Genomic DNA, 27,554 nt, shown 5'->3' with positions numbered 1-27,554 from the left:
AGATGAGAGCTCAGAAGCACCCAACGGCGGGAGACTTTCTCCTAAAGTGCCAGGTCTCCCATCGCTGAAGAAGGTGTTACCAGAGAAAGACAAAGAGGGCCACAATAGCCTGCAGCCAGGAGGTTCTGCTACTAAATCTACTCAGGAAGGTGAGTAGCCATAGCTCACATTACATGGCATTAGTCTTGTGTGTCTTTTCTCGTAAGAAGTCTGTTTTTAAGATCAATTTTAAAGATGCTTTGCGGGTTACTAGGAAGTAGCATGGATGCTTTTCCCGCTAGTTGGTCTATTCCTGTTGGCAATCTGATATCACGCCTACGCCTCAGTCTGTTTGGCATCCCCATGAAACAGAAAATAGCCCGTGTTTTGTTTTTTGTTTTTATTTTTTTATTAATCAAGTCCTTATTATTGCCCTCTGTCATCATTCAGGGAAGAAAGCGTCCGTGTTTGAGCCCATTCAACGCTCCAACCATCAGCGCAGCAACTCTGATGACCACGGCGCCTTCAAGGGAAAGGGGGCATCTCCAAATCCAGATAAGGACAAAGCAGGCAAAAAAAACTCTGATCCTGGGGAGAAAGGCGACAAAGAAATTATTTTAATATGAATTTATCGCATTTAATGCAAAAATTAACCTTTTTTTTTTTGTTCATTTGCAAATGATCGAATAGGCAATATGAGCAATAGTTTGTATTTATATTAAGTTGTACAAATGATGAAACACTTGGTTACAATTAACCTATTAATATGAATCATCACACCAAAATGGTGTTTTTTTTCCCCCAGAATAACTTTTTCAACTCTTTCTGATGTCACCTACTAAACCAAACATTCATTAAGAGCTTCCTTCTTCCTGCAGAAATATGTCATTTCTACAGGCAATTAATCATTTGAGCTGACTAATTAAAACCACTAAAAACAGAAGCATGAACGTACTTTCATTCGAAAGCAAGCATGGGCTGGAAACTCTGAAAAGAGGCTGTGAAATGATTTTAATAATGCCATGATCTATTTGCTTAATAATCATAATACCACCTATCGCGGTACTTTACTTGAAGCTTAATACAGTCCTCCACCCAACAATTTTTCTAAATGAATCTCTTTTTGCCAAAATACTTTTTTTGGTGAATCCATTATGCAACCCATCTTTTTTACAGGATAATACAGGTTTCTGCTAAGCATCTCAGCACTCACAAATCACACTAATGTAGCTTACCTGGACTGAACAATCACCACACCGCTGGTCCTCACTGGTGACTGACCTTTGCCGACCCTGCAGTACACTTGAGCTTTTAATCAACAAAGGCTTCAGCACTGTTAACAAACAAGCATTCACTTACTGTGGATGGAACAAATCTTGTGACCCTTTAACTTGCTAGGGGTGTCTTTATGTCTATAGGAAATGAAGTCATGTGACTTAGTCTCGTTTAGTTTCAAGCTAGAATACAAAGCTGTTGTGTTGCATGCCACTTTTTGTCCTGTTGTCCTTCCAATTGTTGAGTTCAAGACGCAGTGTGACACCATTTATTGCCACTCATCAAAAACGTTGCATACTTAGGGCTTTCAACCTTAATTGACTTGAATGCAAAGTGCATTTCATCCAAAATGATCCTGAAATGGTGTGTGTGTGTGTTTGTTTTTTTATCTCGGTGCTCTTGCGTTCCCTCTGGACGCTTACCGAAACAGCACAAAACATCTTAAAAAGCAACAAATGCTATTTTGTACACAGCCTGACAACCGCCACTTTCCAATGCATGCACTGCAAAATGCAGTAGAAAAAAAATGAGGTCCAGTTTGGATTGCCATAGCTTGCAGATTTAAGAGAAAGATTAAGGGTGGTGGAAGCACAAGTGTTAAGTGGGCTCCAAAATAATGTTTGCAGTCTTTCTTGTAGAATGGCTTCTTAACTAATCATGCAAATAACAATTCTTCTTGTAAATAGTTTCACCGGCATGATGCCAATTTGATTTATTTATTTTTTGCTCCAAAAAGATGTCAGGTCACAGGTGCACAAGTTTGCTGCAGCTGAGTGTGACGCGAACAAAATAACAGTAAACTCGAGTGAGTGAGTGAGTGAGTGAGTGAGTGAGTGAGTGAGTGAGTGAGTGAGTGAGTGAGTGAGTGAGTGAGTGAGTGAGTGAGTGAGTGAGTGAGTGAGTGAGTGAGTGAGTGAGTGAGTGAGTGAGTGAGTGAGTGAGTGAGTGAGTGAGTGAGTGAGTGAGTGAGAGACTGCATGATGTGCACTGTACTGTACTGTACTGAATCGAGCCTGAATCAAGCGTCAAGCCTACAAGTGTGTATGTGTCATGCATACACGTAATATGGACACTGTGACTTTTTTTTTTTTTTTTGCATAGTTTGGTACATTGCTTGTAACATTCAAAATAACGTCCACAAAATTCTCTCGTAAATTGTACATTTTGTTTATAAAGCGAGTTGTCTTTGTTTGTGTCAGGTATGAAATGTATTAAATCTTAACCATTCTTTCATAATTTGTTAAAAAAAAAAAAGGGGGGGGTGGTGTATGCAACATTTTCACATAAATACTGAAAACATATTTGCACATCTTACATCTTGATTTAGTTTTGGGATCATTGTGTTGCTTTCATACTGTCCTGCTGGTGTCCATGTGAATATTAACCTTGATTAAAATCATTTTACAGGCTTTGGAATGTGGTGTTATTTTTTTAACCATTTGTCTGACTTTATATCTCCCTATAAGAAATAATGTCATAGGAATTAATTTATTCTTGGCTCAGACTTAAACGGTTTTGTTTTATCCACGTGTGTATACTTTATTGTTGTGCTTTTCAAATTCATAACCACCAGATGGCATTCACTAACAACTCATTAGAAGTGTGTGTGCGCGTGTGTCGTGCGCAGTTCCCACATGCAGAAGGGGTGTGGTTTCTGTCTAGAACATATATCATTCAAGCAAGAGTTTAAAAGGCAACCACTTTTCACCGCAGGAGTCTTTCTGTGAAGAAAAAAAAAACAATGGACAGTGCCTTTGACAAACTGGACGCTGCTGGTTTCTTGGAAATCTGGCAGCACTTTGATGCAGATGGTAAGTATAATGAGTCACATATTTTCATCTCCAAACAGCTGTTAAAGATGATGTGCTCTGATTATGTGGCTTATGAGGAAAAGTTCAATCTTACAACTCTGAATGCAATTTTGTGTGTGCAAAGTTGATTTTGTTATTTTGCATCTGAACAGATGTAACAGAATAACAGCAGTTTATTGTTATTCTATGACAGAGTACAGTCACATAGATGTTGGATAAATGTGGGAAAAAAATAGTAAAACGTTAACCTCTTTTAGGTATTTTTTATTTAAAACAGTAACGTGTGCCAATGTGTGTGTTTTTTTTTTTTTTTTTTTGTCAGACAACGGCTACATTGAGGGCAAGGAGCTGGATGAGTTTTTCCGTCACATGATGAAGAGACTGGGGCCAAAGGTTAGTCCGCATTCTAAACTCATTTGGTAGACCTGTGATGACAACAGTTCACTTAACATTTCATCACTCATCTGATTTACCGATGAATGCACTTGATGAATGACTCCGCTATGAATTGGAAAAGCACTGCTGTTTCTACACATGGCATGTCAGTGATGTCACTTTACATTTGCAGTCTGTAAATTCATAATGAATGTCTGCTCAGTGTGAGTGTGCTCGGCATGGTTACAAATGGGATTGTATTAAACCAACAGGCCGCATGTCTTTTAGCCGTCCTTGTTTGCTTTCCAGCGTGAAAGCCACAAGGATAAGTGCACTGTTTTGTGATGTGGCATCTGATAAACACACAAACCTCTTGTTATTTGAGTCAGTATCATATACACAGTCAATAAGTGCACCTGTATAAGTAAGTGATTCCCAAACAGCCACTGGTGAGCAAGGAATTTTTTTTTTTTCCTTTGGGCGGGACCATACGTGTGACTGGTCAAGGATAACAAAAAAACATATTGTACAGATGCACATATTTCCATGACCCACACATGAAAATATTTTACAAAGTGATGTTTTGTTATCAACCAAATTGAGAAGTGCAACCTTGCAATGACCTCGTCTTCCATGAAGGGCCAGTTCAGTCTGTGAGATGGAGAAAAAAAATTGCCTAGCAACATCAAATGGTTCCTGACATAAGAATGATGTTGAAGACAAACACTGGCCTTTCTCTAATGGATCTGGCGCCAGCATGCTCCTCTGCAGACTGTGCGTTCTCCCCTCGGATCATCATTTTTCCAATCATATAGGTTTCCATCGTTACTTACTTCATAGGTTTAAACTGTATATCCCCCCCCCAAAAAAAAAAAAAACAATGCAGGCACCTTTTGTCTATGTATGCACATGCCTATCCTTCATCTTTACAGCTTGGTGACACACCTTTACTATTTTGGAAACTTAAATAGTTACAACTGTCACTTGCATGTTCTTGCAGGAGAAAGTGACTGAAGAGCGGGTCCAGAGGCTGAAGCAAAGGTTTATGTCCGCCTATGACGTTTCTGCTGATGGCAAACTACAGATCCAGGAGGTACTCCATTAGCAGCAACATGCCACTTAATTTACAACCCACTAATTATTCGAGACTACCAGTTAACGTGTGGATTTTCATTGTCAATTGCACCAAAAGTTCTTGATTGGTACAACCACTCTCTACAAAGTCTCAAGCAAAGTGCTACTTTTGGATTGAGTAATTGGCTCCTTCCTCTGTGAACATTCACAGAAAAACAAACACACCACTGCCTCTGTTTTTGTCTGACCATTAAAAGCATTCATGGCACGCTTTTGTCTGACAAAAACCTCCCGCCGCTCTCTTCTTCCGCTGCTTCTCTGGACTTCTGTCTTTTATTTAATTCGTGTTACCATGACAAAGACATGAGCCTTAATTCTGTTAAATCTGCTGTGGAGGCTTTCTCTGACTGACTGACATTAAGCCTTTGTCAAGTACTGTTCAAATATCTTTTCAATTTTCAAAGGGAGACTTTTTCATTTAATCTTATATCTACTTAACTGACAACTGAGATTTAAAGTCACGCTTTGAAGATGACAATGTCTCCCAGGCTCCACTTGAACATGCAATTCAATTGAAACCAGTCAAGCACGGGTTCTTCTTTTCCAATGTATTTGAAAACGCGGCCTGAAATTTTCCAGTTTTGCCTGATTTAGTTGTAAGCAGTCAGATAAATGACGATTCTAAACCGCTCATGACAACGTCACGCAATTAAGTCGAGTAAGTCACACCAAATTCTCTGCTTCAAATGCCTTATTTTCCATCAACTATTATTCTAACTGCAGATGCAGAATTAGGAAGGAAGTGAGCCGAGCACTCAAGAAGCTGCTGCATCCTCTCTGATAGGCCAGAGTGTTCATTTGGCAGCCAAGATTGGTGCATTGCGTTTGTTTCCGACTCAACCGCAAGCTATTTCAATGAGATTGATGCCAGCGGCCATGGTTTAATCTACTAATGGACATACGATAATGTTATTAAAGGACAGAAGGGAGTGAGAGCTGGGGTGAGTCGGTCCAAACAGACATTTCTATTCCCTCGGTGGTGTCTGCGTTTCTATAAATTCAATAATTATTTGTGGAGGAGCATAAGAGCTGACTTTATTTTTCCATCATCTCACGTTTGCTATATTGAAACACCTTAAATGTGAAATCAATAGTGAACATTTACATTGCTTGTGAGCACAAGAAAGTTCACCCTCAATTGTGGGCTTGGTTTTACAGTTGGCTAACATGATCTTACCTGAGACGGAGAACTTCCTGTTGATTTTCCACAGAGAAGCTCCCCTTGACAACAGTGTCGACTTTATGCAGGTGAAGCCACTCACTCGTATGGTCATAAATTTTTGGGTGCAGGGTTTAAGTGCATGTTTTATAAAAGGGTGGCAGATGCCCTTTGTCAAACGAGGAACCATATTTTATCATCTAAAGAAGCATTCACAATGAATCTTCATATTTGGATCACATTGTTTATTTTATTCAAGCAGTAGAAGGTACTCTCGAACTATACTGTATCATTGTTGGGTCATTTTTGTACATCAATGATAGATTTTTTTTTTTTTAAATAATAATTTTTCTCATCAAACTTGAATGTCACTTGAATGATCCTTTTCAGTCGTAGTGTATCACAATGGCTTAATCGTTTCACTCTTCTCATCCTCCCTAATAAATCCTGCCATCGATCACTTTCCCGGCCCCTGCAGATCTGGAGGAAATACGACATGGACTGCAGCGGCTACATTTCAGCTCAGGAACTGAAGGTAACAAACAAAAGCCAATGGCAAGCTGAAACATATTTCTTTGTGAAGGGAAACAAACGTATTGTAAAAGCCTCACCTGATATTTCTGGTCCTTCCACTTTCAGGTCGACATATTTATCATTTTTAACCACTTGCGAGGGATTTTTACTGGTTGGAATGGTGCATTTAAAAGTTAATTTTGATTATGATCACTTTTCGCTTCCTTGTCTCTTTGTGTAAAATCATACCTGAATGTGTTTTTGTAGGCTTTCTTGAAAGACCTGTTCCAACAGCATGGTCGCAAAGTGTCACCTGCCAAGCTGGAGGAATACACGGACACAATGGTATGATTCACACCTCCCGTCAATTATTTGAGCTGGTTCTTAACGAACAAAATGGTTGCTTAATCATACATCACATCACATACTGGCAATCCTTTGTGTGCCGCAGATGAAAATTTTTGACAAGAATAAGGATGGCCGTTTGGATCTGAATGACTTGGCCAGGTATGTAATCAGGAAAGAAAAAGTGCATGACTCATATGTGAAGTGTTGGCTACCATAGTAACCTACTCACAATGTTTGAACAATCCTAGCAGTGCTAATTCAGGATTAGAACTTGCTTTTAAATAAGAATATAATACATACGCACATAAAGAAATACATAAAGAAATACAAAGTTGCTAGAGGATAAATACAGCAAAAAAAAAAAAAAAAGGTCGAAACACAGAATACCTGCTCACTTCATCCCATACCGGAGCTCCATCCTGGTTGTCATGAGAACAAATGCTGCGGGTAAAAGTAAAAGTTAGGCTTTGCGTAATTCGTCTTTTGTGTATTTTTGATTTAGCAAAATGTCAGCGTTATTTTTGTTAAGACACGTAGGAACAATTTTAAATTTGGGAAAATTATACATAATATGCCATCTTGAAGAATGTATCGGTTTGTAATTGGTACACAAACAACAATCCCCGTTGAAAATGATTTTATTGTTTTTGGTATTGCCTATTTTAATCAACCTACTTCAACATATAGGATGGAGTCAAAATAAATATGTTTGGCTTTATTAAGATACGCCCGCCTTTGGGTTGGGTAACAATTTGTTTTATTAAAATGATATTACAATGACTCTCAATATGACTTAAAGGCCACCGTACTTCCATGCCGATATCGACATTATTTTAATATACTCTATCCTTTTTGTGTCAGCTTGATTTGGTGGTGTGATGGAGATTTGTCAGTCCCATTTGTGTCTCAATAATAATTGGGATTTTTTTTCATTCATCATTTTGTATTGGATCCTATCAGATTATGCAGATGTGCCTAGTGCTTTAACTTCTATAACATCTATTTTTGTATGACTCTCTTTATACTGACGTGACGGTATGATAATATTGTGCTCAAACAGGATCTTGGCTTTAGAAGAGAATTTTCTGCTCCAGTTCAAGTTGGACGTACGTGTCACATTTTGCATAATAAAACATGATATATAAATACATGTATTGTTATTTTTATTGAATTCACTCGCTCCTATTTGAACAACTTTATGTGTGTATTTTCCAGGCTGGCAGTACAGCGGAGCGAAAGCGAGATTTTGAGAAGATTTTTGATCATTATGACGTTGTAAGTACGATTTAGGTTTTCAATAATTGTCAAAAAAATTTACAGTACATCATTAAAAGCTTCCGGTGCTTTCAATTTACTGCATTGCTACACGGCCACAAGAAGAGTTTCCATAGCGCTTGTAACATTGCTTTTAATCAATACAATACCTTTCACTTTACTTATTCATGTGTTCCATTTTAAATATAAAATACTATGCAAGGTCTGCGATGGTGCTGATTAGACGGCTGAGCCGCGTAGCCAAAGGTCATTAATGAAGTAAAACATCCATTAGGTTGCCAGTTTACACTTTGAAATAACAAGGTCATTTTCTCTTATCTGCATTGATATACTTCTTTTATTCTTTGTGAACTAAGATGAGAACTTGTATGTTGTCATGTATTTGTCAATGTAAACAGCTGTAGCATTCCAGCACCCCAAAAACACCAATACATTTATTTATTGTGTTCTTATAATAATAAAAAAAAAAAGTACTCTTCAATACTGTACTGTATAAAAACAGTAGCAATTCAGTGATTACAAACAATTAGAACTACACTTCATGGCCACTAGGGAACAGTATAATACATATATCAATTGCACATGAATGAGATGGTACACAAAGAAGATTGCTGCAGTAAAATTATTTTCCACATCATAAAAATACATTTGCATACAAAATACAATCTATGGTAACTTATATCTGCAATAGCTGCTGTTCTGTTTATCTATGAGTATTACTGTAGCTTCTTTACTAACGTTTTAAAGTTCACTGACAAAACATTGCTCATAATATACTAAGTGATGGCTCAAATCTTGAAAAACTCGTTAGACTTGAGCGTCTTTTGTCTTCAGTGCTCTGGAGGCTGGTATAGCTCCTCTCCAAGGCAAAACATTATATTGCACGATTTGAGTCATTTCACAGCCACTGACAGCAGGTGATGATTGTCACCGTCCTACTCGGCTGATCCATGCTGACATGCGAACAGAGGCAATGTGTGTTTTTCATTAATTCATCCTGCCCGTTATTTTAGAACAAGACTGGCGCATTGGAGGGAGCAGAGGTGGACGGCTTTGTCAAAGATATGATGGAACTGGTCCGGGTAAGAATATATCAGATCACATCAAAACAGCCACACTTCATTTTATCTCCCAATGAGGCTTGAAGAGCAAAAAGATGAATTTCAGAATATAAAAAAAATTGCAGAATTATGTATTAAATTACTTTAAGAGTGATATGTATCAATTACACATAAGTTCTCTCCTCTTGTGTGATCATCAGCCCAACCTCACTGGTCCCGAGCTGGATAAGCTGCGAGCAGTTTTGTTGCGTCACTGTGATGTCAACAAGGATGGAAAGATTCAGAAAAATGAGCTTATGCTGTGTCTGGGGGTGAAGCACATGGCTTAGGTGCACTTCTAGAGCATTGTGTTATCATTGTTAGATTTTTTCAAAAGCATGAATGTAATTTATGAAGCGGAGACAGATCATGCATTTCATGTGGGATATTGATCCATCAGTGAAGTGTCTCTTTGACTATGATGAAAAAACACATTGTGATACTATGGAGTAAAAAGTTAGAAAAAGTGTATTGTGCATGTCAAAGGTCAAATTAAACGGTGCAAAGTGGATGCCTGTGGTTAAAAGGAACATTTGTGCTGCGTAATTATTGTCACCATTTTAGTTTTCCTTTATGGGGGGGGGCTTAATGTAAGGCACATATTACTTCAAATGAAAGAAAACAATGAATTGCTGTCTATTGGTTTCCATGACCAACTTACTATACTATACTATACTATACTATACTATACTATACTATACTATACTATACTATACTATACTATACTATACTATACTATACTGTAACATGACATAAAACAAAGCCCGCCCCTACAAAAAAAAGTAAAGTACTGGACTAATCTCTCAACCTGAGAACATTTGAGCATTGAACAATGCCTCCCGAGATATCATACATGATGTTTGTTCAAACCTGCTAAAAGGAGGCAATGGGGTGGACCTAACAGTTTGAGTGCACTCTTTTTTCCCCAGAGAACTCCACCTGCGAGGTTTGTGTACATGTGGGCATGATATAATGTAGGGTCAATTTTTTCTACTCTACCACATTAGGATCATTTGTAGACAATTGCAGGGCCAGAAAGAACTGAGTGTAGCTATCAAAAAGAGATGTCGTATCTTATTTGTTTGCAAACAAGTGTCACATTTTCAGTGTGCAGTGAATGTGTGTGTGTATCTGAGAGGGTTAAGCAGCTGCCTAACAGCTGCTCTAGAACAAACACCTTCCCATTAAGAGAGCTTCAGTTTCTGTTAGACCATAATCCTCATGTCCACTTGCTAATGGATCACAAAGAAACCCCAAAGGATGCAGGTTGAATGCTAAACCTCTGTCTGTCAATACTCAAAGAGATGGTGCTTGTTATTATCTTGTGACCAGAAAATGTTAATGCTACATACATAATAATAATAGGGGCAGGTTAACCAGGTCCCATTTTAATATGCTGAAAATAAATGTCAGATTTCAAATATTCATTGTATGATGTTATTCTCCACGGGTGCTTCTTATAAAGGTCAACTTTGGTAGAATCATCTTTGCTCAGCGAGCGAAACAAATATTTACGAAGATAACCCAGTTTAGATGATTTAATTACAGGTGGTCCACAACAAAACAACGTAACCACTTGAGCTGGTTGGTTTTAAAATAAACATTTCAAGATTTATGGGCCATTGCTTTGTTTGACTCCCTTTATATTACCTTGCACAGTGCTGCCGTCTAGTGGTAAAAATAAAACAATGCAGTGCTTCTGAAAATCAGTGTCTGAAACTAAACTCTTCACTGCTTCTGTGTTGTCAAAGCAACATCATAAATATAGGATTCTCAGACAAGTTTTAAATCTAATTGTATTGCTTGCAAAAAAAGTTTATTAGAGATTAGGATGATTTTTCTTTCTGAAATGTTTATTCCAATGTGTTTGATAAAATTATGTGATGAGGTTTTCCTTTTAAAATACAATATTGAAATAAATGTACTTTTCTGCATTTGTTGAGATGCTCACCACAAAACTTGCATAAGTTGACAAAAGGCCATGGTGCTGGGCTCTTATAGACACACGGCTCCCCTGAATTCCTTCCTCGTATATTTTCTCTCTTTTCTTTAACTCCTTTGTCTTTTCCTCCAAAGGTTGGTGGCTAAGTAAACAACAAATAAGACAGATGCAGTAAATTGTAACCCTTAAAGTCTCAGTGTGACGCAGCCTGGGCTTGCGTTTCTGCGCCTCTCCTAGGTGAAACCCAACACAGACGCTCTTGAAATGCCACAGGGGGGGCAAAACGCAGTTCGGGGGAACCTGTGAGTGACGTCGTAAAGATAACTGACAATATATGGATGGGCCAGGTCGAAGGTTACCGTGGTTACACCAGCATTGCTATGATGGGCAAGCAACAGGTCAAAAGAAGGGGAAATAGTTGGAAGTCAAGGCTAGAATTTATCACAACACAAGGATTTTTTTCTGCTCTCGTGGTCTTTTCAGTAAAACGAGGCATTACAAGGAAAAGTGTGTGCGTGTGTGTGTGTGTGTGTGCGTGTGTGTGTGTATACAATGCCTAAATGGCCAATATTTTCCTTAATTATGATTCCACAGTTTTGCTTTTAGTTCTCTTTATGTGTGCTGGTCTAAAAATACTAACTTGAACTAACTGAAAATGAGTTCATAAAATGGAATACTAGATTTATTTTTATATGCAGTCCTCCCCGCCCACGTGGCAACCATATGTTCCTAGTCCTCCATCTGAGGAAGTCAACACAAACATCTTCATGGCGGGGAACCCGTCCAAGCGTGGCTTCTGCCTGATGCACTATAAGGCCGCAACGGGGTGTCTTGTCATAACCAGAAAGGAAAAATGTGACAAATTGCTGGCTCACTCGAGATTAACATTTGGAAGTTTTTAAAAGAAGGTGCTTCAATCTGACCTAAACAATCATATAAATCCAGTTCTAATTCATATGTTGTTTGCACCGTATTTTCCGCACTGTAAAGCATGGCGGATTATAAGGCGCACCTTCAATGAATAATAATCATCATCAGGGAAAATATAAAACATAATATATTTCAGACTCAACTAAAAATGGGGGGGATAAAGTTTTTTTTACAGTGAACGTGGTAAGTAATAAGAAAAATCTTGAAGTCTGTCCCATACGTCCATGTTTAATGATATTCAACTTCTGGGCGACTTCTCACGGGCGGTATGCTCATGTGTGGGCCGACCGCATGAGAAAGTGCATAAAGCCCTTCGGCAGGTTGCAGGCAGTCATGGTTATGGTCATGGTGGATGTGTCTTTGTTTGGAAAAGATGGTGTCAAACCCCATTTCAGAGTGGCAGTTAAACATTTCCTTCCACTGAATAAAGTGTATTTTGTCTGAGTGTGATCATAACATCTGGTGCGAGGTACGTCCTCAGATGGCGTGAAGTCGTCACTGCTCGCATGACGACATCATTGCTTTCGTCTATGCTCCCACCATCTCCTTCAAGTCCTCACTTCAGCTATTTCACAGATAGCATGAATGTGCGTATGCAGACTTCCCACCTCATTCTGATATGACACATTCTGTGCCAGGCTGTTCCACTGTAAATAAGCCTCAATATGTTCACTTTTTGCACACATACAGTATATTGGGTTTGGGGAAAAATGTCATTCATCAACCACTGGTAAAGTAATCGGTAATAAATCGTAAAAAGTATTTACAGTTTATAATTTCCATGGCAACCATGCATTTGGTTTGGTAATCTGGCTCTTCTAACCTGTGCGATATTCCCAAAGTAAAATTTCTTTATATTGAAATTTAATTACTACTATTAATTATTATTAATACTATTTAATTGAAATGGACTTTTTACCCACATAAATACAAGTTGAATTAGATGTTATACGGTCATTTATAACCAGATACATTCAGTCAAGGAAAGATATTTATCTCTGCATTATAAACTTCAAATGTGCACAAGTAAAGGTGAAGTCAAAAGAGTTTTTTCAATGCAGCCAACGTCATTTGTGTCAGGTTGACCAATGGAGGAGTCATCGAGGCGGCACAGTCCGCAAACATGGCGCACAGTTAAGTTCAACATTCTTTCGCTGGCACATATATATATATATATTGTACACGCTATACTGTATACACAAAGAAAGACCTTGGGAACGCTTCACCTCTCACACACAAGATAGCCAATACTGGACAAAAAAAAAAAAACATCTCCAAACAACAATATTACAATGTAATTTTATTCTAAGGCAACAAGTGCATGCACTGGTTAATTGTACTCTTCAGCCATCTTGTGGAAGTCAAGTCAGGTTAATTTACTATATCGCCCTTAAATCACAGAAACATCTCAAAGGACTTCACATGCCCACAACAGACAAATATTCTCGACATCCCCTCGATAGAAATTCATTAATATCTCACAGCACACCTGATTATTTCTCACGGTATTGGGAGCCACTGGTAAAGATTGATGACTAGACCTGTCACCGATGTGTAAATACATCCTTCTGTCTTAGCAGGGGCCACACGACAACACAACCTCTGATCTGAGCAGATGTGGTGACCTCCATGTCAGACTCCCACTGACCCAAGCTGCTGACCATCCAAAAGTTTCCCAACGTATCTATTAATGGAAACAGTCAAGATCCCTATGGATATAACGGGCTTTTCCATGTGCGCCCTCCCAAGAAGAGCCCAGGGAAAGAGGTCAAAGGTTCATCACCTGCAAGCAGATGGACCAAAGGGAATCCTCACACGATGACTCAAACATCCTGAACTAGGAAATGGAATCTTCCATTCATGTCGCCCAAAGGGGAATAGGAAAACAGACGGTTGACTGACAGACACTTGTTCATGTATACAATCATCCTTCCATTCATTTTCTTTACTACTTTTCCACATTTGGGTCATGGGTGAGCTGGCGCCTATCCCAGCAGAAGGGCCAGATACAAACTGGACAGACAAAAAATCTTTCACAATCCGGAATCTTCAATTTGTCTAATGAATGTTTTTGGAATGCTGGAGGAAGAAGAGAAAACAAATTAAAGCACAGAGAAAACTGTGAAGGAGATGGGAATTAATGTGTAGATTTAATTAATATAGTTCCAGTGAAATAAAAGTTTAAAGCGCACCATTAACATTTAGAATTATTGTTAATATATGTTTAAACTAGTACAACACAATGTGTTGTCGAGGGCATACAGTAGAAAATACATGGATTTTTTTTCCCACTTTAAATCACTATCTGTGTCGCTGTGTTTTTAGCTAGCATGTTTTCACTGCCTCTCAACTATTCAGTGTTCAGTTTTCAATTTAATGCAATACACTAAAACAGACTTCCGCACTTGTTTGGATTTTAGGGTGTAAGTTGTCCTGTGAGGAATCTCTTGGCAGAATGTCCAAATAAAAAAGAAAAAAAGTCCCTCCTCAAACACTTTGGGTGTTCTGGCACACATTCCTTGCTATTGGTCGTCATGGTGGCCATGGGACAGCTCCTCTATATAAAGTCCTCCCCTCCTCGGCCCTGATGCACAACGACAAAGAGATTACAACCTTCTGCTTTAACGCAAGCTAGAGACAGAGAGGAGGGAAACGTAAACCCTAAATCCAAGCATTCAAGACAGCTTCAGCATAGACGGAAGATTTTATTATTTTTTCCCCCAGCCCTGAGACGATGACTTGTTTGTGTGATAGAGCTCTTTTTCTTATTTGCTTTACAGCACAGGTAGGAATGAGAATTTATCAGAATATATTATTTTTACTAGATATTTTTTAATCCATTTTAATGTTGTGTTTGACTATCAATATAACACATAGTGTTTTTAATTCATATTTGAACTAGTATCAAATATGCAAATTTAAATCAATACGACACTCATTCAATTCTAATCAGCAATTCGACTGATTGGCTGAGAGAAATCACATGGATCCGCTTCGATGTTAACCGCTTGTGTGATGACACTTGGCATTCCTTCCACCTTTGCATTTGTTCTCTACATTTGTAAATATGTTGTATAAACTTTTTTTGTTTCGCCCAATCAGGTGCTTACGTTAGCCTGGTCCCAAGCATGTACGCAGAGATGCCAGTGCCCAGACGAGCCCCCGATCTGCCTCCCCGGAGTGCCCCTAATCCTGGATGACTGCGCCTGTTGCCTTGTGTGTGCTCGTCAGAAAGGTCAGGCGTGTTCCGAAACCAACCCCTGTGACTCACGGAAAGGCCTGCAGTGCGACTTCACCTCTGGCAAAAACAAAAACACAGGCGTATGTGTTGGTGAGTCAATTTGTGCGGTATCCACTGTGATTTTAGATTGCATTGAAAATCAATCCAACATGATTGTACGATGGTCTTCCAGCTCACGAAGGAGACGTCTGTGTTCTGGACGGTGTGGTCTACCAGAACGGCCAGACCTTCTTCCCCAGTTGCAAGCACCAATGCATGTGTCATGATGGACAGATCGGCTGCATCCCTCGCTGCAATATAGACGTCATGCTACCTGGGCCCGACTGCCCCGTGCCTCGTCGGGTCCACGTCCCCGGCGAGTGCTGCGAGAAGTGGGTGTGTGATCCCCCGGCCGAAGCCAGCGCACTGGGAGGCTTTGCTATGGCAGGTGAGCAGACTTTTTATTAAGTGCACATACACTCATTTTATGGTACAAGAGTTGCATAAACAGTCTGTCATTTGGATGATCATCATCCCAAAATATAATTGATGCAGTGAGAGATTATTCTTTTGATATTTGGTACAGAATAATAGAAAATCACCATGTCTCAAAACTGGTGAGCTATTTTTAGAACAGCTCTGTGGGCTGTTCTTGTCGTCCATGGGGGCTATCTGATCTAGTTTATCTATAAGAGAGTTGGGTAACAAAAAAATATTTTCCATGAAACTTTGTCGAGGACAAGGACATAGACAAAGTGAGAACTCATTGAATTTTGATGTAGTATCAGGATTTTTACCCCCACCCTTTTTTTTGTGACATTGCAATATTTTCAATTCCTCCGAGAATATCATGATGCAAACCCGATTCATGTAACCTTTGAAAACAATGATTTTTAAATATCAAAGTGTTTCAAATGGGTTCCTTTTGTAGAACCTGTAATTGTAGCAGTAAATTAAGTAACTAATCTCCCGTTGTGGGTTTTATTAGACGACTGTGCCGAAAGCAGACATACAGTCGTCCCTAGACTTGGAACACACATTCCTGGTGTTACACTTGTGTGAGACACTCAAGAGTTGAAAGGTTGTTTACTTAGCGCTGACCTGTCAGAGGAAGAGGCCGGACTAAAACCCAACACAGAGGAAAGAGTGTTGTCACCTCCACCACAAATATGAAACACTAACGTGATTCTTCAAAATCTTTTCAGTTGAAAGGCTATTTCAGTATTTTTAACCTGCTTCTCCTACACGTGCTCCCGCAGCCTTTCGTCAGGAGGAAGCGGTGAATTTTGACTCCTGGGACCCCAGCTTGAACTGCATCGAGCAGACCACTGAGTGGGGAGCCTGCTCCAGAACGTGCGGCATGGGGGTGTCCACCAGGGTCACAAACAAGAACCGGCGTTGTGAGATGGTGAAGCAGAGCCGGTTGTGCATGATCAGACCCTGCGATGAGCAGCAGGACCAGACAGCGCTCTTGCAACCAAAGGTACCCTCAGCGTTGTGCTTATTTGTAGTGTGGGCCTTGAGGCATGCATCTGCACCTGCATACACTGGCGGAGCTAGAGGGGGGCACAGGGGCATTGGTCCCCCTTGAAATATATAACCACATATCCAATCTTCATCAACATTTTTTGATTTTGTATTTTTCTTGTTGTTTTGAGATATCCTTGGCCCACCATAACCCCCGGCCAGTGCCTGCATAAATAAATGTGTAGTGTTTATGATTAAAAATTACTCACCCATTTATTTAGGTCAAACACACTTTAAACAAGTAGTTCATAATTTAAAATATTTTGACGATATCCTTGGCCTGGGCTGAACATACGTGTCTGTTAAAAGAATAAGGGTTAAATGTGAACTAAAATGCGTCTTCAGAGAGGCAGCAAATGCCAAAGGATTGTGAGGAGCGACACCGCCGTCCAACTCTCCTACAAGAACTGCACTAGCGTCCAGGCTTACAAACCTCGCTACTGCGGCTCCTGCACGGATGGCCGTTGCTGCACCCCACACAGAACCAAGACCGCCCTGGCGGATTTTACCTGCGCTGGCGGTAAAACCAGTAAGAGGCCAGTCATGGTGATCCTGACCTGCGTCTGCCACAATAACTGCCCACGGGACAACGCAGTTTGGCAGGCTTCGGAGCTGGGCTACAGCGGGATGACGTTATAGGTCAGAGCTGTCATCATTACAGCCAGTGACTGCGTGTATATTTGGCATTTCTGTTGCGTTGGACAAATTCTTGGCCAAAATCTTGAACATGAGTTGTATCAACTCTTCCTTAGTCTAAAACACGCAAACATGTGACAACATGGACTCTCCTGTGCACAAATGAGTCTATTTTGCTTAATGAACGCACTTAGCATATATCACACAAGTCTCTACTATTTTCGGAGATCAGATTGAGAGAATGATCCATTATTCATTTGAGCATTTATGGTCAACACAGTGGTTGGTTTGTTAGTTGGAATGAACATTTGACACTATTTCTGTGAGTCAAAAGTGTCATGTAACAATGCTAACACGTGATCTAATAATTGTGTAGTTGACAGTTTCCAAGTATGGGATGCATACATGCATGACCTGGCCCTACACAAAGGGCTCAACCTATGAGCAGAGGTCATTTTTGGGACTTTGTGTCGTTTCTAACGTTTGTCTGATGTCCTCCCTTGTTGTGTCTGGCCATTAACGTTTTATTGTATATTTGAGTCTTATGCAGTGAACGACAAAGGTTCTTGATAAAACTTGCTGTAACTGTTGAATTTTGTTCGTGTGCAAATTGATGACTCATAATCAAACTGTATTGTTCTGTGGTATGTTTTCTAACTCTTTGCTTATTGATCTGCAAAGTCTTTCAAAAATAAATGTATTTTTGTATCAAAGAGTTTTTCTGTTGTACGAGTTACAATATTTTAATCTAGGGGTGTCTAAATTAGAGCGCATTGGCAGCATATGGGCTGGTTTTTTTTATTTTTTGGGGTCAACATTTGAATAACTTTCAAATGTGGTTAGCAATGCAGGAAAGGCGGCAGAGCTCGGGTTTGTGTCAAGGCCTGACCCTCTCATAGGATTTTGGTTCCTTATGTTTAATATATATGATTGTTCTTATTCTATTTTATTCTTTCGCTGTTTCACTTCCCCCGAAACCAACATGATCAACAGGTGCACGTTTCTGCTGAAATCTGTGAAAATATCATGAGAACATGACTGTCTGTCCCGTAATAATACAAATTCTATACACACAACTCTTTGACTCAGCCACTGTGCAAGCGTTTGTATTCTTTTTGTTAGCAGTTTTGCCTGCAATTTCTTCTCTGTCCAGCAGTAGACGCTAATGTTTCAGTAAATATGAAGCCCCTCCAGCAATGGATTTGACATTTTAAAATGTTTTATTCATTTAATAAAGTTAAAAAAAAGAATGAATTTCCCAGAAAATCCTAGAGCTTTTATAGTATTGTGCTTTTACTAAAAAGAAAAACGTGAACTACATTACAATGTAAGCGAATATATATTTTTTCCTGATATATCTCTGGCGTGGTTTTCAGCCATGCAACAAGTATGAATCAGAATGGACAGATTATGGCAGCCGTTGATTTGAATTATATTGTAAATCCAAACTGCTTGTGAACATTTCTTCCTGCATCAGCCACCGTAGTTTCAAATAGCAATTAATTAACCTTGGCATACTTTTATTAAGACAGCCTATTTCTCTTAGTCATTTTATTTGTGTGCTTATTAGTTTTGAAGGTCATTCCCCCATCCAAGTATGTGCATTGAAGTGGATGTCTCATTTCTATATAAAAGTTTTTTTTTAATCAATCACAGCTTTTTCACAACACCTCATTAACACAAAATGTTCTATGAATTCTATTTTCTCAAATCAATCTAAGCCTATCTTTGCTTGTTTCAGTTCTGCCTCCCTAACTTGTGTGTTGCAGTTTTGAGCAGTTATTCAGGTACTTGTGTTTCATCCTGCTCATTCAACCAAACAACTTGTTGTATTTCCAACTTTACATATTCCCCAATTAGGCTATTTACCCTATAATCATTTCCCATTGATAGGGAAGTACTTTTCTTTTCATTCCCACGCAAGTTGCAGCTCCAGCACACAGTAGGCAGGCCTACATGAACAGCTGCTTATGCTTCTACTTGAGAGGTCAAAGGGTTGAAAATAAAATTAAGAATGACGGGCCGCTAAATGTTGTCACACCAGTAGGTGTCATAGCAACATCACTCACCTCGCAGCATGTTTAAGGCGCAACAGTTCCTCCAAACATGACATTAAAATGTTGAATAATGTGTGTGCACCCATTGCACACATGTGGGAAACATGAGTGCCATGTCGTGCAATCTTGATGATGGGAAAAGAAAAATCATTTATTTCATGTTCTCTCGTTCTTTCTTTCTGTCTTTCTAGATTTGGAGTTGTCAAAAAACTGGAACAGGCGCATTCCTGGAGGCGCGCAACCGACCCCACGCCTCCATCCGTGCACGCACACTGGACAGCAAACAATCTGTGTACAATTTCATTTCTCATTGCCAATATCTGGATTTTGATATTGTTAAATAATGGTTGATCGAAAATGGCAAGTCTAACTTTAGACAGTGCATCAGTATGCCATGTTGCGCCACTGTGACGATAATACGGCACGAATGAGGAAGCGCTCATTTTGAGGTTGCTTATTCTTATGTGTGTGTCAAAATGTTGACGCGTTGCACACACACTGGTCGCAGAGGTTTGATCGTCAGATAGCGGACAGCAAACTCCACCCAACATACACTTACAAATACATGCACGCGCACAAACACGCGCGCGCTGAGCAGAGAACCTGTGGAAGCTTGCTCCGCAAAATACGTGCTGCTCGCACGGCGTCGCGTGGAGAAAAGTTGTGCGGGTCAAAGTCCGACAGCTCGGGTGCAAGCAAGACGTGTGCCGAAGACATGGTTCAAACATGGCCGTAGTCTTAACGAGCGTGCAGGAGAGTGGATTTGTGGAGGTTCTCGTGCGGGCTCGCTGGCACAAAGTTTGGGCGCACTTAAACGAGGAGGCGCTCACGTTGAGCTGCGAGGACGACGGCGTCAACTCCAACGGAGTCGTCACCAATGGATCCTACCTTGACAACAACAATTCCAACAATGGTCCGAGGCTGCCGGACCTGCCCGAACCCGTGCCGGAGACCATCGCCAACAGGAAGCGGTGCGTCAAGGTGACCAAGCAGGACGTCGGCGGACTGGGGATCAGCATTAAAGGCGGCCGGGAGAATAAGATGCCCATCCTGATCAGTAAGATCTTCAAGGGGTTGGCTGCGGACCAGACGCAGGCGCTATACGTCGGGGACGCCATCCTGTCCGTCAATGGGTTCAACCTGAGGGACGCGAGCCACGACGAGGCGGTGCAGGCGCTCAAACGGGCTGGCAAGGACGTGACTCTGGAAGGTAAGCATGGTCATCCTGTTGATTGACGTGGTGAGTGGCTGCAACAAGAAGCTCAGTTGTGGAAGACAAACTCTATCCTACCTACTGACCTACTTTGCAACCAAAATTCTATTTCTGCTCCATGACATTTTATTCATTTATTCTTAAAAGTATTTTCATTTCATAGCATGTATTTTGGCTCGACTGCTTTCAGTACATGTAGACTGTAGCTTTAAAATAGAGTCTATTTTATGCCTCTATCAATCTAATCTGCCCAGGTCCTTCAGAATCAACAATAGTGGCTGATTTAACCTAAATTATGGGACTCTTTCTTTGACCAATTAGCGCTCAAATACAGTTTGTCCTCACGGTGATTGCCACTGATGAGCTCAGCATTATTCCATGATTGGTTGGTCAGAGAAAAACATGTTACAGCCAATTTTGAGAAGCAAATGGTCATGTGCACTGGCCATGTGTCCAATCTTGAAACAAACTTTTCTAAGGTTCTGGGTTTGAAACTTGGGTCTAGCCTTCCTGTGTGGATTTTGCATGTTCTCCCCGAGAATATTGTCATTTGAAACTGCACACAGATATGAATATGAATGTTAATAATTCATTGTATGCACCATGAAATTGACTGGCAGTCTTCTTCTCACCCAAAGTCAGCTGGGATTAACTCCAGACCTAAACTGCACTTTGAGTGACAGAAAAAGGCTCCTGCTATACTGCCATGCTACAGAATATTTACGACAGCATTAAACACAGACCTGCAAACTGTGCGTTTTAGCTGGACATGTGAATTAATTAGTTGATTAATTGATAGCTCAAGAATTGTGGACCGTGTCGAAATGGCGTGCACAACTTTGTTGCAACCAGCAACAGCTGCTTAAAATGATCTGAAGAACAGCTCAACATTAGCTAAGTCGAAGATGAGTTTGCATCGTCTCAACAATGGCACACCTTATACAGGCTGTGTTTGCATGTGCTTTATATGTTGTCTTTAGTAACTTGTGTTACACCAATTGCCATCATTGCAGAGCTTCCCTTGTGTCATAATTTTACGTCAAGCTCGTGAGACCTTCAACGTGCACTGAAGTGTAAAAGCAGAGGGGGCGGCTGTGCGTGGACTGCCAAAAACAAAGCAAAAAACTCTATCAACCATGGCACCAGACTCTTCTACCAAAAATTCTCAGGAGAGCAAATGTGATTGCACATCAAGAAAAGCATCCAAAACACTTGCAAGCTCAAGTTTTTAAATTTAGAAGAAAAATGCAGGGTGCTTACAAAATTCAAAAATGCAAAATATCATTCTTGAATATTTCTCCCTGCCAGTTGATTGCATTCATTTGGCTTCCTGGAAAGCCAATAAATCACACCCTGTTTGGGTGAATACAATAAAAGCAGCAGGCATCCTGAAGACTAAGCCCCTTGGACAAAATTCTCACTTCTATGCAATCTATTTCCCACACTTTGAATGGTGCTGATTAATAACAACAGTCAGGACACAGAAATTGCTTGTTTGTGTTGAGCTCTATCATGTTTCTTTAGACTTATTCTTATATTTGATGTCATGGTCGCATAGCATTTGACCATCTAATCAAAATGTAATTTAACTACTTGTCACTTCACAGCAGCAGAGGTTGATCGCTTTGTAATTTGCCACCCCTGAAATCAAAGTCAGCAAAGTTCAGATTGACTGATTATATTCTGCTACCACTTGTGTGTACCTATTTTAATGTAGTTTTTCTTCTTTTTGGATAACTGAACATTTGTGTTTTTTAACACGCTGATTTTTATGGTACAAAAGATTTGATGGTGACTCATTTAACCTATTGATAGATTTTGATCATGCGATTTCTGTTTTGTTTGTGAGAGCTAAGAAATGGGTGGTCATAGTTACCACTCATATGATCAAAGAATCCGAAAACCTCCATCATGGCGGTCATGGTGTGACATCATCTATGAGTTGCCTTTGGAGGTGCCACTGCATTTATTTGGCGAAAAAAATAATAATGAATGCCTTACATCTCTAGGAAGGCTCTTATGTAACCAGGCATTCCATGTTCCAACTCCCTTTGCTGCTTTTTTTCTATGCAAAGCTGAAGTAAGTTGAGTTTCCTGCTATCTCACTCACTCATGCAGTCGCGAGTTTACTGACATAAACAGTTGCTTTTAGAAGATGAAAATTGCACTGATAGTAGATTACTCTGAAGGCTGAACATCATTTTGCACACATACTCACAGGCACAGGAAAATGGATCATGTAAGTGCCCACTTCTGAGTATATTCCTGTTCCCATGAGGACTCTTGAATGACGAGTATCTCACGTGGTAGTGTGCGTACACACACACGCACACACACACGTCCACAGAGATGATCCTTCCCAGGGGAACAAGGGGAATACATTGCAGAGGGGAAAAGCAGAATTGATAAGAAAAATAAGCAAAGGGAGCGAAGCAGTGGGACCGGGGGAGAGCGTGGAGCAGAATTGTGATTTTTTTTTAAATGGAGAAAGACCAAGAGGGGAGAGCAAAGCTGCAGGAGGGATAATGAGGGAGGAAAAGAAAGTAATGGGAGGATACGTAGATTAACTTCAGGGTACACCAGTGCCGGGAGTTTGTGGCACACTGAGTGGATGCGCTCAACCATTTACCCAAGCGTGTATGTTTCATTTCCAATGAAAAATGTGATCTGTGATATTCCCACCGTTCCACTTTAGTCCTTACTGTAAGTCGTTTTCTGAAACGGGAGAACAGCAGTTAGGATGAGAGAGAAATCAAGAAGAAACCAATTGGAGAGGTGGGACATCGCTGTGTATTTTTAGCAATGTTTTCATCTTGTTAAACAGATGGAAAGAAAGTTTGCGAAAAGCGACAGTTGTGTGCTGAAGGTTGCGTGAGCAAACAATTGATTAGGAAATATAATGCACACCATAAGGACAAATGTTTGTGGACACGCCTCATGGTTTAGCTTCAGCAAACAATTTTTTTGAAAAGATAATTCTCTCTCTACCAAGCCTTTGCCCCACTGCATAAAGTAAGGGCCATAAAGACATGTTTGGAATAGTTTGGTATGGGACAACATTGCTGGCCCGTGCAGGGTCTTGACCTTGCACCCATCAAACCGGGATTACTCGAGGTATTTTCAGTTCTTCAATTCTCAGTTCAAGTTGCTACATCAACATAACCTTGCCCCCAAACCATGTAATGTCATTTTTAGAAAAAAATGATTAACTCTGAATAAAATTGTACGAATGGGTCTCCTGTCTGCTCTCGCACTAACAGAACAAAAGTCTTTAATACTTAACAAAAGCATACGACTGAGGTTATATCATCTTCATAATTTCTTTTTCAAACTTCTACAACCCATACAATGAATAAAACAAGAAGCTGAATACTAAGCAGTGCATTAGGTGCACAGCCACACTTACTATTGATTGGTATGTATATATCTTGATAGTTTGAACATTTTTTTTTTAATCCAGCTACGCCACCGTCTCCTGCATAGGAAGGTAGACTAAAAAAAAGAATTTAATCAAAACATCTGCCTTACTTGAGCAGGAAGGATATGAGTCAGTGGCCTCCAAGCGTTTCGATTTGCCACCCAGCAATCCAGGCCTGTCATCACCTGACAAGTGTGATGAGGCAGCGTTAGTGTGCCCATCGTTGTATCGTTATTGTCAGTGTCGTCTAGACCGATGTTCCAGTCACAATGCGTGTGTACGTCTGAGACTCAGTGAGGAAGCCATCACTGAGTCGGAGTGGATGATGATGGTATTAATGACAATAGTGTTGTTGTGCTGAAAATACTCAATGGAATTGTTCATCCCCTGCTTTATGTACAGTGCGCTTACACAACCAAGCCGATTGCAGAGATGCTTCATAAGAGAAAGACAAACTCCCATTGCCTCCAGGTGTAATCACTGTTCTTATGTCTTTTGTTGTTTGACCCAATTTCCTGGAATGGTTGTTACAAAACTCGAAGACTCATTCTTATCCGAAGGCTTATATACGTAACTTCAGTAGAATACTTGAAGGGAAAACTTAAAGCCAGATTCACTGGAATGGAAAAACATCTCCGAGACATCAAGTCAACTGGCGTCTTTGTAATGTGTTGGTGCTTACTGATCAGCAGCTCGCTGTGAGAATGAGAATTGAGGTCGGCGTTGGAGTTCGCTTGTTACAGATGGAAATGCAATTCCCAAAAAGTGGGTTATGGTTTGCCATTTAGTAAAACCTCTGATGAGTTGGGACTCCTGAGACTCATCACTTCTGAACTGAACTGATTCATAAATCATCTGTTAGGCAAATTCCCAATTTTGATTTTTTTTTTTTTTTTAAGTGGTTTGTCTTAAGATCAAAACTTGATCTGACGTACACGATTGACATACCGTCATCGGAACATCAACTGAACATACGTAGACGGCAGCTGAAAAGCAAATCTCCTTCGGAATGATAATTATGTAAAGTTGAGTTGAGCCTTGACCCCCATCAAGCATTTCTATCGTTTGAACTACAACAGAGCTTGCTCTTTTTGTGACCTCTGATCGTAGAAATGTTCTTCTGGATGGATGCGCATTCAAATTCCCACAAACAGAAGAACCAAGGAGTCTGTTGGCTTCACTTTCATTACTCAAGAGTTGTATTTCTTTGCTTATTTTTCAGGCCAACACAAAATGGTTTCATTGAACATGACACAGTACACAGTTTTGTCAGCGCAGTCTAAACATCTTCATACTTCTAGGTCGATTAAGCTTCCAAACATTTAGAGAGGACTTATTTGGTTTTTCTTGTCTGAGCTGAGGGATCTTTTTACATGCCAACATTTTAGTTGATCTGAGTGTGTTGTTTGAATGACTTGAGGTTCAGTGACAGCTGTTCCAGTTGGCCTCCTTGGAGAGAGCCACTTGGAAGCGTTTAGTTTGTGTGTAATCCTTTGGCGAAAACAGGAACTGGGGGAATGCCAATCCTTTCCAGACTATTAAAATAAACTAGTTTTTTTCAATCATGGTGATTTGTTTTTTTTTGTGCCTTATAGAAGAAACAGCAATGTGCAATTCATTGGTAGATTCTTCAGTCACCGAATCATATTGGACTTTGGCGCTGTTTTCTAGCAGCTGTGTCTTGTCTGTTTTGTTTCCAATTCGTATGTGTTTTATTTTTTATTTTTTGGTCAGAGACTTATTTATAGCCATCTCTCATTGTCACATGTGTTGATGCCAGCCTTGTGGCCCTTACAGTATGTCCTAAGCTTCTTAAGTTCCTGCCTGCACTTAAGGATGCATTTCCTCCATACAAACGACACATCATTATTCTTTCCCTCTTTGTTCATGTGAGGTAGTACATTGCAGGGACGAGCTTTCAATATGTTCTTGTTAAAGGTGAAGTTACACAACGGCCATTCTCAAAGGAAAGATTCCTCGAATTGGAACAAATATATAAAAAATGTTGCTGTGAAGGTCTTGTGAAAAGTGAATAAAGCCTTGTATAGCTGCGACATACAGTAGGGCTTACAAGGGAAGCTTTCATTGTGCACTCACAGGAGACTTTTCCTAATTTTGTTTTGCCTCCTGCCTGTTCTCCTTTCAACTTTTACCTTACTTGTCACAGGCCTAATGAGAGGACGTTTCTCCTTTATCCGCTACATTTGCTCACCAATTAAATTTCTTTTCAGAACATATGGAAGGTCCCCTCAACTTCGAGAGAAAAAAAAAAAAAAGCAATTGTCGAAAAAACAATTTAATGAGATTGATGAAGTCATTGCACAACTGGTGCTACTGTTGACACTCTTCAGCGTCGGAGGAAATAAAATGTCGTATTTACAAAACGTATAATTGGATGGGGTTGAGTAGAGTTTAACAAGTGAAGTGGTTTTTGACGAGCGAATGGGGTTTTTAATGGGGGCCGAGCAGCTGGTCGCTGGTGGTAGGCTGTCACTCATCAGAAGAACTGTAAGAGTGAGCTCCAAATGAGATGCAGAGTAGTTACTAGAGAAACAATTTGGCAAAGGCTATTTGTGCAAACAATCTCCAGAAGCAGTTAAAGAACTCGTAAAATTTGGAGTTCCGCCATAAATTTCTGGAAAAACCTGCTCTAAATGTCATATCAATTTTGGATGTCAAACTGTCACAATGTATGATGAACTCACTCCTGCTGGTTAGAAGTCTTTACTTGTTGCTATTGTTTGAATTTTTACATGGCCCGTCAAAGTGATAAGTTTTAACATGGCAGCAGTTTTACAAATATACTTGAGCTCAATTGGATGATTAGTTTTGACTTCCAAACTGCAAACATCCCGGAGGTGATTGTAAGGTTCCACTGTATTTACTTCTTACTGCTTGCCATTTATATACTAGTCTGGCACAGAGCTGGTGCTTTGACAGAAACAGGACCTGTGGGAATATGCACACACAGACATGCACAGTGTAACCATTTTCACCAATGAAAGGAACTCTTGCAGCTCTATTTGTGACCACACTTTAATGAGATTACATCAGATCTGTTTGGAGATTTAAAATATATACATGTATTTGCTATGGGTCATTTTTAGAACTGCAAATTAGCAACTGTCTCCCGGTTTCAATTGCTTTGTACATTTTTGGACGAAATACATATGAGCTTAGATATGTATATTTATTATGTTTTCCAAGGTTGCTTGTCATCATGAATGACGAAATAAGCACGACACGGTTGTCACGTCCCAGATTTGGCAGATTACCTGAGGTCTTTATCATGTACCATGTTTTTACCATCCGCTGGAATAAATCAGCCCTTATTTGGCGCTCTAATCTGACATAGCTGATGTGACTCAGTGAGTTATTCTTGTTTTGCAAACGCCGTCTTTGGTGGGCCATTGTGGACAGTCTCGTAAAGCCACGATTCCAGTGGCGAATGCCTGCCTGTTGTCGTCCACAGGTTGGCGGCTAGGCTTGTTACTGTTTCACCATGACTCTCTCGACAATACTTTGTATGCTGGATCCCAAATGCCAGCGGCCATCTGCCAATTATACACAACAAGTACAGCGGAATATGTCTGTTCCACATAACAAGCATACCAAAGATTCAGAATGTGAGATATAGGCGGA

The 27,554-nt window shown here is 40.1% G+C and overlaps 4 protein-coding genes and 1 long non-coding RNA gene across 6 annotated transcripts in view; 4 read left to right on the top strand and 1 right to left on the bottom strand.

Moving 5' to 3' along the window:
* LOC125974626 (F-actin-uncapping protein LRRC16A) overlaps window positions 1-2,663 on the top strand; it is a 32,613-nt gene extending 29,950 nt beyond the window's left edge. For both annotated transcript variants that reach the window (XM_049729283.2, XM_049729284.2), the window contains 2 exons: window positions 3-149; window positions 430-2,663. In XM_049729283.2, coding sequence (XP_049585240.1) covers window positions 3-149; window positions 430-605 — 323 coding nt within the window. In that variant the 3' untranslated portion in view covers window positions 606-2,663. The remainder of the gene's footprint in view (window positions 1-2; window positions 150-429) is intronic.
* Window positions 2,664-2,903: 240 nt separating this feature from the next.
* On the top strand, window positions 2,904-9,499 carry scgn (secretagogin, EF-hand calcium binding protein). The gene is made up of 11 exons (XM_049729288.1): window positions 2,904-3,065; window positions 3,388-3,458; window positions 4,441-4,533; window positions 5,733-5,822; window positions 6,212-6,268; window positions 6,514-6,591; window positions 6,698-6,753; window positions 7,655-7,700; window positions 7,810-7,869; window positions 8,883-8,951; window positions 9,131-9,499. The coding sequence occupies exons 1-11, from the start codon at window positions 2,996-2,998 to the stop codon at window positions 9,257-9,259; spliced, it is 819 nt and encodes a 272-aa protein (XP_049585245.1). The 5' UTR covers window positions 2,904-2,995; the 3' UTR covers window positions 9,260-9,499.
* On the bottom strand, window positions 9,245-10,770 carry LOC125974630 (uncharacterized). Its single transcript, XR_007483674.2, has 2 exons — window positions 9,691-10,770; window positions 9,245-9,625 (listed from the first exon to the last, which is right to left on the bottom strand). It is a non-coding gene; the product is annotated as an uncharacterized lncRNA (long non-coding RNA).
* A 3,746-nt stretch (window positions 10,771-14,516) lies between these two features.
* LOC125974904 (CCN family member 3-like) lies at window positions 14,517-17,939 on the top strand. Its single transcript, XM_049729832.2, has 5 exons — window positions 14,517-14,626; window positions 14,944-15,172; window positions 15,255-15,509; window positions 16,321-16,544; window positions 16,934-17,939. The coding sequence occupies exons 1-5, from the start codon at window positions 14,576-14,578 to the stop codon at window positions 17,225-17,227; spliced, it is 1,053 nt and encodes a 350-aa protein (XP_049585789.1). The 5' UTR covers window positions 14,517-14,575; the 3' UTR covers window positions 17,228-17,939.
* A 1,483-nt stretch (window positions 17,940-19,422) lies between these two features.
* The window catches only part of sntb1 (syntrophin, basic 1), a 32,703-nt gene continuing 24,571 nt past the window's right edge, over window positions 19,423-27,554 (top strand). Inside the window, exon 1 of the mRNA XM_049729831.2 lies at window positions 19,423-20,491. Within this exon, the coding sequence (XP_049585788.1) occupies window positions 20,008-20,491 (484 nt within the window). The 5' untranslated portion in view covers window positions 19,423-20,007. The remainder of the gene's footprint in view (window positions 20,492-27,554) is intronic.

This window comes from Syngnathus scovelli, chromosome 9 (assembly GCF_024217435.2).
Source record: "Syngnathus scovelli strain Florida chromosome 9, RoL_Ssco_1.2, whole genome shotgun sequence".
Classification (NCBI taxonomy): domain Eukaryota; kingdom Metazoa; phylum Chordata; class Actinopteri; order Syngnathiformes; family Syngnathidae; genus Syngnathus; species Syngnathus scovelli.
This window is presented reverse-complemented; position numbering and strand designations above follow the sequence as displayed.

Bases quoted from the DNA above. Each gene is read 5' to 3' on its own strand.
- scgn (XM_049729288.1), top strand. From the start codon at position 2,996: ATGGACAGTGCCTTTGACAAACTGGACGCTGCTGGTTTCTTGGAAATC. The intron at 5,823-6,211 runs GTGAAGCCACTC...CGGCCCCTGCAG, and splicing joins ACAGTGTCGACTTTATGCAG to ATCTGGAGGAAATACGACAT. The intron at 7,701-7,809 runs GTACGTGTCACA...TGTATTTTCCAG, and splicing joins TGCTCCAGTTCAAGTTGGAC to GCTGGCAGTACAGCGGAGCG.
- LOC125974904 (XM_049729832.2), top strand. From the start codon at position 14,576: ATGACTTGTTTGTGTGATAGAGCTCTTTTTCTTATTTGCTTTACAGCA. The intron at 15,510-16,320 runs GTGAGCAGACTT...GTGCTCCCGCAG, and splicing joins GGGAGGCTTTGCTATGGCAG to CCTTTCGTCAGGAGGAAGCG. The intron at 16,545-16,933 runs GTACCCTCAGCG...ATGCGTCTTCAG, and splicing joins CAGCGCTCTTGCAACCAAAG to AGAGGCAGCAAATGCCAAAG.